At 36.2% G+C, this 13,174-nt stretch overlaps 1 protein-coding gene and 1 non-coding gene across 4 annotated transcripts; one reads left to right on the top strand and one right to left on the bottom strand.

Moving 5' to 3' along the window:
- Window positions 1-37: 37 nt before the first annotated feature.
- LOC111322302 (RYamide receptor) lies at window positions 38-12,495 on the bottom strand. Of its 3 annotated transcripts, none has more exons than XM_022925376.2 (3): window positions 12,378-12,495; window positions 2,453-2,924; window positions 38-1,717 (listed from the first exon to the last, which is right to left on the bottom strand). In XM_022925376.2, exons 2-3 carry the CDS (start codon window positions 2,818-2,820, stop codon window positions 943-945), a joined length of 1,143 nt encoding a protein of 380 aa, XP_022781111.1. In that variant the 5' UTR covers window positions 2,821-2,924; window positions 12,378-12,495; the 3' UTR covers window positions 38-942. The 3 variants fall into 3 exon arrangements, with proteins under 3 accessions (XP_022781111.1, XP_022781109.1, XP_022781112.1); XM_022925374.2 differs by lacking the exon at window positions 12,378-12,495 and adding an exon at window positions 5,777-5,944; XM_022925377.2 differs by lacking the exon at window positions 12,378-12,495 and adding an exon at window positions 3,075-3,227.
- Trnat-agu (transfer RNA threonine (anticodon AGU)) lies at window positions 9,865-9,937 on the top strand. Its single transcript has one exon. It is a non-coding gene; the product is annotated as a tRNA-Thr (tRNA).
- Window positions 12,496-13,174: the final 679 nt, after the last annotated feature.

Raw genomic sequence — 13,174 nt, 5'->3', positions numbered from 1 at the left:
TGGTTGGTTCACTATGCGCGGAGAGGATATCATGACATTTTATCCATCATAATAAATGTTTTTAATTAATCACAATAACCTTATTTTATTTCATCACGACTAATGATATAGATGATATTATGAACATTTTTTATGAAGCTCTTTGACCCCTAGAAACGTTTTACTTTACGATTTATATTTAATTCTGTAAAAAAGCACAACTGAATCTCGGTTGGACAAGATTGTTCTCTTTTTTTTTCACATTCGTTCTTTTACACTTATTTGCTTGAGTATAACATCAAATGTTTTATCAATTAATTTTCAGAAATAATTATACCGTAGTGCTCTAGCTCGTGAGGGGTATGCCCCCCGCCCCAGGCCGATCATGGGTATGATCAACCTAAACACCTGAGGACTTATAACGCATTACTCACAATCGCTATTTTATAAAATTCTTAGCATCGTCTTGTCTAGTATTTCAGAATTTACATGATGTCTTAGGAAAGAAAACGGTTATTTCTAATCGCATTTTGAATCCCGAGTTGAAACAGATAAAAGAGATTTCGCATTTAAGAGACCGGAAAATATTTTCTAAAAATTCCGCCACTTTGGATCTGGTACAGCCCCCCAATGGTGTATTAAACAAGCACTGTCCATGATCCACATCTCTAATTGACACTCCAGACTATACTCTGAACCAAAAATATCTTCATAATTCTGTGACATAGCCCATCTCTTCAAGCGATTGTGACAGGCCATCAGTTGACCTTAAAATAATGGCATTTCTACCTTACGCTAAAAGGCGTAATAGTAGAACTGAACAGCACAGATTACTTATAAACTTTTTACGCTCTTATAGTTGAAAGAAAATGGTGTTTATGTGCTTTGAATTTTTTTCTTACATCGGAATTTTTTCCTGAGCTTTACCGTCGATTTTTCTGTGCTGGAAATAACAGAAATTTATCATACTTGTGACGTAAGGGGAGGCTTCCATTTGCAGCGCAGAATCCTGCAGAAACCTTTCCTGAAGTCTTCATTCATGCCAGCATACAACAATGGATTCACACAGCTGTTGATATATACCATAATACTGCCGAAAGTCAGAAGCTTGCTGAAGTGTGGCCAGTTCTGTAAGTTACCAAACTCATAGCAAAGCCAAACGACTTGGTTAGGCAAGAGACATATGGCATACAGTAGGACAACCATCACCAGCATCTTCATGATCTTCGTGTTGCGTTCCAGCCTCTTCACTTCTTTTTTGTCGCTTGGCGTCTTGTCAAACTTTAGCGGAACTAGTTCTCGTTTCGCAGGATCACTGAACGTTTTTTGGAATTCAGAAGCACGTGCTACACTTGGGGACGATACGGAATAACCTTCACTAATCGCGTTGTGCTGACAATTGTTCTGCACTGAACTGTAACCTACCACGAGGACGCCACTGGCGTAACGATTCCTTGCAATGCGAGCAGCTTGGTGACGCAATTTCCTCCCCACCATCGTATAGGCAAAAGTTATTATAACAAGCGGCAGGGCATATTGGAAAATAAACAAACCTACTGTGTATGCCTTTACAGCCGCTGGATGAGGCCAATCCTCTGCACAATAGCCATCTTGAATTTTAAGAACCAGCGCGTATGGCATCACGAGTATGAATGATACAGACCACGTGACTACAATGATGATAGATGTTTGGAGTGATGTGAAACGCGGCTTCCAAGGATGAACGACGGCTCGGTATCTGTCAAGAGAAAAAAAAGAAGGTGCACTGAGAATTATGTTTTTTAGTCCACAAATTCAACATGATCAACACTATCTCACTATTTCAACTTCTCACGTCTGTTCGAAACAAAACAGATACCCAATTTCGCTTCCTAGTCACTTTTAAATCAAGAAACAACTAAACACCTTACTTTCAGCCAACTCTAAACAGTCCAAAGATCTTGAATAAATCAAATTTTGGTCATTGGTATTTTGCCAGTATCATCATCCATGGTTTTAAATTTGCCATATTTTTTGAGAAGTCTGTTGCTAACCAAAAGTCGCTTGTATGTCACCTTACGAAACCCCCGAGAGAAGCGGATCAGTTTTTCAGCTTACCTTAATTATTTCCCTAAAGCAAAGCTCGATTAAAAAACAAAATATGAACGATAAATAAGAAAGGGAAAAAGGGGCCATTATGCAATCATCTTGACCTAATGTTTCTTTAATGACGCAAATAAAGCCGTTTCCAAAGGATCCTAATGGCCAGAGTGAAGATGTTATCTCCAGTGCGACATCAAATGGTATGCACAGAAGTGACATAGTCAGACAAAGTATATTCCGGAAGTTTCGAATTATGTGGGCCGGAGCTGGCAGTTCATGATTCACTTTAGGCTTGCCCTCTCGTGGAGCTGCATATTTTCTAATCAAGAAAAATCACACGTATAACTGAGTAAGATGATGTGTACTATGTACCATTTAATTTAATACATACCGGTCTAAACTTATGGCGGCCAGTGTTGCGGCAGAGCAGTTGGTGACCAAAGTCATGGCGGGCCACAGGATGTTACACATGGTGGATCCCAAAGGCCAGAGTGGAGATGTTATCTTCAGTGCGACATCAAATGGTATGCACAGAAGTGACATGGTCAAATCAGATACAGCCAAGTTTACCAAGAGGTAGTTTCTTGTAGTGCGCATGCGTGGCGTTTTTAATATTACCAGGCAGACAAGAATATTTCCTGCCACACTGATAAGAAAAATGGCGGTGAAAATTGTATACTCAGCGATCTGAAGGCAAGAAGATTGTGATTCGGTACTATTTGATACTGACTTTTTAATGTCAGTAATGTTGGACGTCATGGTTTACACACGTGTCGCACTTTGAAATTCCAACAGCTTCTTCAGCCTACTCTCTGGCCTCTACTGGGTCCTTTCTTTTCTTTGTAATTCATGTAATGAATATCCTGTCAGTGGATAAACCATAAGCGAGAAGACAGTGAGTAATATTTCAAAATGAGCTTATATAAACTGTTTACATCTGCTCGCATCTCAAACGAATCAAGTTCAAATGTAAAAAAAAAAGGAAAAAAAAAAACACAGAGTAGACTTTCGACCTTAGGGGCGTTTGCAGCTTACTATCTTCTTTTGAACTAAAATGTCCAAATCTTGGTAAACTCTAAATGTGAATTTGCCTTGCTTTCAAGAAATAAAACGTAACCTTTAAAGAATCAGTCTTAAAAGCCTTGAAATAAATATGTTCTCTCGGGTAATCAAAAGAACACCTTAAAAGGATTTCCCTCCAACGCACGCAAAGCTCGAGGGCGACCAATTATCAGTTATTTGGATGTTTTTTTTCCTTGGTTCAACTATGGTTGTAACCTTTCGGAAAACAAATGATTTCCGCAGGAAACTGGAAAAGCACTCTCAGACATGCAATAAAAGAGAAATCACAGCCATTTACCATTTATTTTGAGTGCAAGATCATAAATAATGGAGGTACGTGCATTGACGGTAATACCACCTTTTCACTAATTATACTGTTTTTTCCCTTATTTTATATTTTGAATATAATTTCCTTTTGCGGTAATCAGATTCTTCTCTGAGCTTCAATTTTTTACTTGTTAGAGAAATCTAAAAGCCCTTCTTGTTTTGTCTGGTGTGGGCTTAATTCGTGGTTTCTTTTTAAATAGAAAATCTGTTCGATGAAATACGTGACTAATTCGCATGGCTTGTCTCTGTACCTTAGGGCGTCATTCAGTTATACGCATTGTTGACTGAAAACCTTCGCTGAAGACCGATTAAGGTTCGAAGAAAAACGCTTTGAGATAAATCAAGTCCACCATAAATCAGAAGGACCTATGCCATTGAATGTTTCATTTGGCTTTTGGTGAGCTGCTTGATTGACAAACTCAAATACTACAGCCTGCAAGTGCGTTTACTTCCAGTTCAATAACAAACTAAAAGTCGTTAATCTTATTAATATTCTAAGTGAGTCCTTTCCACTGCAGTAGCGACAATCATTAAAGGTAAAACGACAGCAGTGGCGGAAAAATCCCAATGTTAATCACGATGTCAATTCCAAAAAGCTCTTAAAGTGAAGTTAATGCTGAGCTAATATTACGGACTTGAAAAATACGAAAAAGGGAAGGAGAGGTCACGTACGCACGAAATAGTGCATTATAAGCTGTTGATAGACTCCTTCCAGCCTACCAGATTCTAGAATTTTGGTTTGCACATGAAGTATGAAGATATTTTTTTTCCAACTAAAGGATGATTAAAAAAATAAAGTGTGCAAATCAAAAGTATTGTCGTGTTTCATAAGCTCTACCTATGGCACAAGACCAAGGATAGCCAGTACGTAGAACAAGTTTAATGTTACTAAGATACTGAGAAACAATAATTGCGGGTAGCATTTGTGAGGAAGAGAATAACGCACCTGATTTTGTTCATATTTTAGCTACTTTATTACATTCCTACCGTATAAATGGTATCGAAACAGATTCTAGAGGTTAAAAATTCGCATGCATCGGTGTTCAGTTCATGCGGAATGACCGTGTGGTTTTTTTCTTTCTCGACACTGACAGGCAAAATATTGTCCCCCCAATAAGTTTTCGAACAAAGAGACAGTTCTGAAATTTTCACTACTTTGCTAAAACTACAAGAACAAAATTTGCTAACGTACTGGTTCCTAATTATCTGTATTTCGAAAAGCTAGGAAGGCGCTATGCTAGATCAAGTAGTGCTGTGTGATTCTATGAATTACCCTTAGTCCTCGTCAATGACTACGCGATTTTCAAGACTAACTTCAACCTTCACAATCTTTGGCGTTTACATACTAACAAGAGATCATGAAATTTCTCCGTATTAATAATAATAATTATATAATAATAATAAACAGTTTAACGTGGAGAAACACTTAGCTAGAAGCTAGTTTACAGGTTTTCCACGAAACAACTTAAACAAATAATTCAAATTGAAAATAACGTTGTTAAGAATCCCAACTGGCCGAAGGCAAACCAGTTGGCTATATTACAAGCATGGCCGAGGATTTGAAACTCGGGGCTACCGTGAAACAAATCCAAGTATTAATCCACAATGTTCTGCATGTTCTTTGAAATAAATCAACAAAACTCTCTGTAAAAAATATTTTTCTTCTCATTATTAGTCCTGACATTCATGTCCACTAGTGAGTGTTTATATTGAACACCAGCGCAGAGTTATTTTTTAGAGTTGGAATTCTGATGACACTTTCCTCTGAAAGTGACAGAAAAAATTTTTTCGAAACTCCGCATAAATTTGCGACATCATTTTCTTCATACAGACAGGTGCACTCATTGGAAGTGTTGACTACACAGATAAAAGGACCCGCGTTCTTTTTCTTTTACACATTGGCTTTAAAATAGTTTTTAATATAATATGTAAATTTTAGAGCTTGTAAAATTGAATTACATATAGGTTTAATCGCCAAATTTTATACTTTGCTCTGTTTCTTCTAACACTTGAAATATGAGTCTTTAGATTTTGCATTTGGCCATGACAATCGGTGAAAATTTAATTGAAAAAATAAAACTAGTAAATGTGTGAAACTTTAGGAAGATTTTATGTCCGACAAGTATCATATTTCGTTTTGTTATTGCTCTTCGAATTTAATTCCTTAGAATAACAATCGTTTTCAATACCAAATTTTGATTATCTACAGTCTAAACCATGTTTCAATTTGATGCAAGAAATCAAAATTCTATGAATAATTCTACGAAATCAAAATAATCTTAAGATGAGATCCCACTAATAAAAAAAATATACTTTTTAATCTTACCTTTGGTGCATCGTTAACGAACTCAAAACTTCAGTCTAGATCGAAGAAGGGATCTTTGCTTTTAAAATGTATGTCCCATTTCTAGCATTTGCAAGCGAAAAACAATTGTATAAAATTGACTTAAGGTTTCTTTTGTTTTATGTTTCATAAAGCCTCTCTGCTCTATGAGGAAAACGTCACAGATGAATGACAGTCTACGTAAATGACGGTGCAATTCATCTTTTTGCTAGACAATGTTTTTGCATCAAAGATGACTAAGCAAAAATAAAGAGGAAAAAAAGAAAGTATTAAAATTGAAGAAATGATAAAATAATAGTTCATTTAGATACATAGGTGATGACATCATAGTATTTTCAGAAAATAGATATTTCATTTCGGATTGCGGGAAATGTACTGATTGATCAACAGTCTCTTTTGCAAAAAACCCAGATTAATTCGATGTCTAGAACGAAAAGGTAGTGAACAGTCGTCAATATCCCTCAGCCGTCAATATCCCTCCATGTGAAATTATCAGCCATTCAACTAAAAGGCTTCTGTTTTCTCGCTATTGGCATTTACATCAAACAAAAAATCTACGATTTTTTTCCTACTAAAGAAGTATCATTTTATTGTCAACGGCCCAATCAGGAGGCCGCTTTCAATTATGCACTAGATTAATTAGGTCTGACATCCTGTCCACTCGCGTCAAAATCTGCTAGAGTGTTTTGTGTTTATCCTTTAAGCGTTACGTTTTTATTGGTATCGCAGTGTCAGATTTCGGCTACTGAAAATTTAGGCAGTCACACTAGTAAAGACTTCCCCCTCATGATGTCATTTAGGGAATTCTTTGTGCAAAAATGGACTTCTAGAAACGTGTGAAAAACTATCATAAAGCAAAGCAATCCAATGGTTAAAAGATTTCCTAAACACTTCGTCCACTGAGGACTGAAGCTCTTCAATCCGTAAAAGTTTTACTAATGCAATCGTCATCCGTTTCAATTCCCAAAGTTAGTTTGTAGTTGGTAATCTTTTCAACTCGAGTAGCGAGTCAATCTATCGAATTGGGTATCTCACGACCCATTCATTCAATGATATTCTGTAACCGCTTCAACTTAAATTGCACGTCTGCAGGCACTTAGATAAAATATACTTGAGAACTAGCTCTAAGCTGTAAGAAAATGACAGGGACTTAGTCTATGCTGATCCTCCTGATCGGAGTTTCTCTCAATTACAGACGGCAAAAACTAATTAAAAAGGGAATTTCGCAAAGCTTCCTTTTAAGGGCTTTAGATCCTAATGTATCGTAAGTACACCGAGTATATTTCTTTGATTTTTCTTTTTTCAGTAGAATTAATTTTTCCTATTTAAGTATACAACACATAATCTATTTCAAGCGTACTCTACGACACCAAATATATGAGCAAGAATGGCGATATGCCGAATCAAGTGGGATTTTTTTCAAACAGCACTTACCCCTTTATGTCTCCTGCCTTAAACGAAGTGAAGCAAAAGTGCAGGGAGTACACCCAAGGGAGATATGGGACGCTTTTGTGAAAGGAACTTTCAAAACAACAGTTCTACACTGACTAAGAAATAGTGTTTAAGGGTGCGAATATTCAATCAAAGAAATTGGAGGCACGACTGGTTGGCGCCAGTGGACTCCGGCAAACTAGATTATAACGTGTCGATGCAAAACAGAACGTTGCTATAATTATAACGACGTTGGATCCTACTTTTAACTCGTAAATATGACACTTAGGTTTTGGAGGAAGTTTCCAAAGTCAATTACGACGCAAACTGGTTAGCAACCGACAAGACATGAAAAATAAAAAAACAAAAACTACGCAGCCGTCAGAAACTAAGGAACTTTAGAATGAAAGACCTCGCGAAAATATCATCGCATGAGACGTCTGAATTTTTATATAGACTAGACGATTGATTGTATATGTTTTAGAAGAAAAACTTGTCTTAGTATCAAGGAGCTTAACGCTCAAGGAGAAAATGAACATATCTTAAAAGTTAGCTTAAATGTATTTGGACCACTTTCCTCTCTGCTTCGTTTAAAAGTAGCAAGGGGTTTTCAAAAGGTAGAATCATCTTTTCCTTAATGAAAATTCTAGATCAGACAAGCGTTGGCAACTGCTTTATAGCGTATCATTAAAGAATTTGAAGGAGCTGCAGTTTTTGATTAAACAGTGATTTTAACGGTTTACGCTCAAAGTTACAGCATAGTAATCCATCCGAGAGAAATGTTTAGTTTAGTTTTAATAAGATTAGAATTTTTGTTCTCACGACTGTATTAAAAGAACAGAATGGCATTCGGCAGTGCTTAATGCAATATGAATCGAACATTACTGGTCTCCAGGATTGCAGTAACACGTGCGACCTTTCATAAAATGTGCAGTGAAGCAAATTTATCAAAACTGGATGAGCCAATAGCCAAGCTAGGAGAGCTGGGTCTAGTCCTCGCAATCGAGGCTTCGCATTTAGACAAATTGGTGTGTTATTGTTAGCAACCACTATCTCATGAATTGAAGAACCCGGTAAGACACCAAAAGGAAAGACGGACTAAACCAGAAGAAAGGCAAAAGAAAACATGATATATAAAGAGTTTTTTCGATGAATGCGACCTAAAGTCCTACATGTAGTTTTATAAGTTCATATAAAATATCGAAGTACGGCGTCTTTAAATTTTTACATACTGATAGTCATATAATTTGGCTGAAATCGGTGTAGGTATTGTATGACATCATATCTTAAATGAATTGATACTACCATACTTTTCCATTTGCTTCGTTAAAAATGATATCAACTAGAGGCTCCATTCTACCCTAAAAGTTGTAATATCATGATCTTAAACGCTGAAGGTTTGCTTTTGGCTATTTGCCCTGCCTCTTATCTTCGAGTTGCTTGTTACAAGACAAGGTTCCTTCATTTGCAACGATATGTTTGGTGATTGCAGAGAACCTTAGGAGATCATAACTTTATTGTGGCTTAAAACTTGTCATGCTGTAACAAGGCCTCAAGCACTCCCTAGAGAAAATCCCAATGAAGCGAGTGCATTTCGTGTTTCATTTAGCAGTGTTTAAATATTTTATATAAGTGCAAGAGTCGCGAGTGATTGCGATTTGAAAAAACTTTTGCGACACATCAGTAGCTAAAGATCACAAAATTAACCCCAAAACCGTGCCAATCTTTATCATATCTCGAACATAATTACTTACCGACGGTTTTTTCCACCTCGGAGCACATCACTCGAAGCACTTTTCAATGGTTGGAAAATGTTTATGTTAAACCTTGAATATGTAAATTAATACAAAAGTTGAAACAGACAAATAAAGCTTAATTTATCGACATATTTCAAAAATTAGCATCGTTTTCAATTTTAAGCACTTCAATTTTGAAATGAATTGGTTGCACTTTTATAAGTAACATTGTATTTACGCATTTGTCATTAACCAATCAGGACCGAGGTACTTTGTTGAGTTCGTAACGAAAACTGTTATGAATGGTGTTTCTGAGAGCCTTGACTTATAATGTAACAGGTCTGAAAAAATTAGTAATGAGTGGAAATTTTTATTAGTGTTTTTTTTTCTGAATACAATGAAATATATGAAATTCATATATTTTGAACTGCGGCATTAGATACGTATGATGCACGATCCTCGCAGTAGATAGCGCTATTTAAGCAATAGCGAAAAACAGACCTGAAAAAAATCAGGCCTGAACGGGATTCGAACCACTGACCTCTGCGATACTAGTGCAGCGCTCTACCAATTGAGCTAACAAGCCAACTGGGAGCAGGCCGTTAAGTTGATTCGTAATAAACCCGTGAAAGTGATAGATCAGAATACAATGAAATATATGAAGTTCATATATTTTGAACTGCGGCATTAGATACGTATGATGCACGATCCTCCGTACAGGCCTGATTTTTTTTAGGTCTGTTTTTCGCTATTGCTTAAATAGCGCTATCTACTGCGAGGATCGTGCATCATACGTATCTAATGCCGCAGTTCAAAATATATGAACTTCATATATTTCATTGTATTCTGATCTATCACTTTCACGGGTTTATTACGAATCAACTTAACGGCCTGCTCCCAGTTGGCTTGTTAGCTCAATTGGTAGAGCGCTGCACTAGTATTGCAGAGGTCAGTGGTTCGAATCCAGTACAGGCCTGATTTTTTTCAGGTCTGTTTTTCGCTATTGCTTAAATAGCGCTATCTACTGCGAGGATCGTGCATCATACGTTTTTTTTTTTTTTCTGTTTTTTTTTTTATCGTAGAAATACATGTAATTGAAGGACCCTTTACTCATCTGACTCTAGATACAAATGTAGAGCCACTTTTATACTGTAAATTGGAAGTTTTGACGTTATGTTGCTAGTCTAAATCAGGCTGAATTATCACCCCACGCTTCATGTGGCAGATTTTCTCTCCAGTAAGGTGTTATTTGTACCAAACGATTCATAAATGCTAGTTAACAGCCTATTGATGAACTGTTCCAGTTTTAATACGCGAATCAGTTGTTTCTATTTTAATCTAACAGTGGTTCTTAGCTATGGGGGAAGAGCAAGAACAGTTTCATTTATAATAATAATAATAATAATAATAATAATAACGAATTTTTATACAGGATTGAAAACCCATCAGTGTGTAACACTGTTGTCCTTGGGGTCCTGTATGGCACCTCGATCGGAATATACCTCAGTGAAATAAAATGCAAATAGGGATATTGGCTGCCAAACAGAAATAATGATAATAATAATAATAATAATAATAATAATAATAATAAAGAAAAGAGATGTCAATTTACAGGAAATAAATTCAAATAATGGTGTTGAAGACACAATTAAAAAATCACAGGATAACTACCATGGAGGAAAATGAAAATAAACTAAACTTAAAGCAATAGAATAGGCACAAAAAGAAAGATCACTTCCATAATGCTGCAGAGTTTGTCGAAAAAGCAACCTTTAGGGAATATCCGAGTCGATGAAATATCGATTACGTTAGAGCAATTCTCAATCGAATGTAGAAAGTACTCCGGGGTTGTTTTGGTTTTGTTTCTATTTTATTATGCGACTGATTCAGGAAACTCATGCCGCTTTGTTAATCAGATTTCGTGAAATTTTCCTTGCTGTTGTGATTGTTTTGGTTTGGGTCAGTTTACTACACACACTGAATAGTGTTCACCCTGATAAAAAGTGTCAATAATGTTCATCCACACAAGCTGCATATTTTGTGGGCGGAGAAAAGTCATTATTTGTCACTGGTGTTGCAAAACATTGCATTTTTCATAGTGCTTGAAAATGAGGATGGAGCGATAGAAAGAAAACTTACCATTTAACGACGTAAAATCAACCTTTATTGCTAATTCGCGTTTGGAAATGACCATCTAGCATATCAAAGTTACCATTTCAACGTTGGTAATCAAAGAGAGCAAAAAGATGAGGCATTTGCTTTTTCTTCAGCTTCTTAGAAGAAAATAGCACTTGGCGAATCAATCCTGAGTTAGCCAGTTATTGGGAGCGAAAAGTGCTATTTACTCGTTCTGTATGTACAGACTGTTGCAATAAGAGGCAGTCAAAACAGCTAATGCCCGGAATTGACGCTAAACCGCGTGAGATAAGAAAAGGAATACGAAAACTTGTCATGGTTCTCATCAGAATTTGGCTTTGTGTGCCACGGGAAGATGAAACGAAACTCTTCCCTAAGGAAAGCTAATCTTATATTCAGAACAGACTCTCTATAAAAACATTCATGTCTGAGACGGATAATCAAATGTTAAAAAAAAAAAAGATTGCAAGATGATTTTAAAGTTAATCGGTAGGCTTTAGTTGGAATTAATACCCACGTGATAAAACTGTCAAAAGGTCTCTGGAAGAAAAGGAATAAAGATAACCGTTTTCCGAGTTTCTTTGAGTGTATTTACCAGAGAGGGCCTCAATTTAAAGTTATTTCCATTAAAAAGGGGTAAATCTGCAATTAGATTTACAGTTAGAGCTAAGGCTTAGTTTGAGAACGAGGCTCCGCCGGGGTAATTAAATGAACCAATGCATCTCATTAAACAGCTCTCTCGATCAAATATTTCATGTACATTTTCTGCTGAAAGTGCAATAAAAATACCTAAATACGGTATTTCCTCAAAGATCTCGAAGATTTTATATGCTCTATAAGAAGTTCAAAATTTTCGCGGATCATTGGCTGAATGGCCAGACGACAATATAAACCTTTCAATAGCTGGGAGTAAGATGAAAATCGTGCTGCATTTGTTTAAAGCTCCCTGAGTCTGTTTTTTTTTTCATTCTATAATAAGAGGAATTATCGGTTGCTTGTAGGATATTAATTTTTTATCTCTGAAACAGTGCTTCAACATGTGAATTGTTTTCTCTTATGTTAGATTGCTTTAAATAAAGATTTCCTTGAACCACAATCACCGTGGTGTTTTACGAATTTCATCATGCAGTATTTAAAATAGAAGTCGATGTTAAAGAGAAGCTAAGTTAACCCCTTCCAGTTCCCCTTCTTCTAAAACATCCAGACTGTTTAGCAAGACATAATCTTACAAGATCAATTCCAATATGAATATAGCCATCAGTAAAAAAAAAAATCCTTACCATAGCTAGAAATGTTTTTTTTCTTTCTTCAGATTGCAGTTAGTTACAGCATGGAGCAGCAAGTCAAGCTCATGCTGTTTCTTCACTTTTCCTCACGAATAACACCTCTGCCGAATTATCATTTCGATATTTTTAGCAAAGATGCAGCTGCCCCCAATAAAGATGCAATAAAACCATCAATTGAGACAAGCCCCGACTATTAAAAGGGGCTGTATTCAAACTCACAAAATGAATATATGTTTTATTTAAAACGTTTTTCTTTGAAGATCACCCGCCGCTTTTTCACTTTCCCGATAGATAAAAAGTTTAATTTAGCTTCCTTTACCATGATCACAAATAAAATAAAATAACGAAAACAATAAGGTATTCATGATCCCAAGCTCTTGAAACTGGGTATAACTTCGACCCATATGGGTTTAAAGATAAGGTCCATGCATTATTTTAGAGGTCAAAAATTCGCCAGTGTGTCTGCCACAGAGACAGCTTTTAGGCAACATTTAAAAATCATGATTTTACAAGGTTATGCAAATTTCTTCCAAGATTTTTCCTTTGACTTTTTACCTTTTGTAGTCTTTTTGATTTGCACGCAGGTTCTGGCTCATTTCCTTTTTAGTTCATAGTTCATTTGTCTATTGTTGGCATACCTGAAAAATAGTTTTTATATCAATAACTACTGAGAGGTTTAATCCTTGAAAAAAAAATTCTATACCTAAAAGAAACTATGGTAAGAAAACCCCGCCGAGCCTTTTGCCATGGTGATCTTGGCTTATCATTATCACTTTAATCGGAGCCGTTGC

Source organism: Stylophora pistillata, chromosome 9 (assembly GCF_964205215.1).
Source record: "Stylophora pistillata chromosome 9, jaStyPist1.2, whole genome shotgun sequence".
NCBI lineage: Eukaryota > Metazoa > Cnidaria > Anthozoa > Scleractinia > Pocilloporidae > Stylophora > Stylophora pistillata.
Note: the sequence above shows the minus strand (reverse complement) of the source record. Positions and strands in the feature narration are given on the sequence as shown.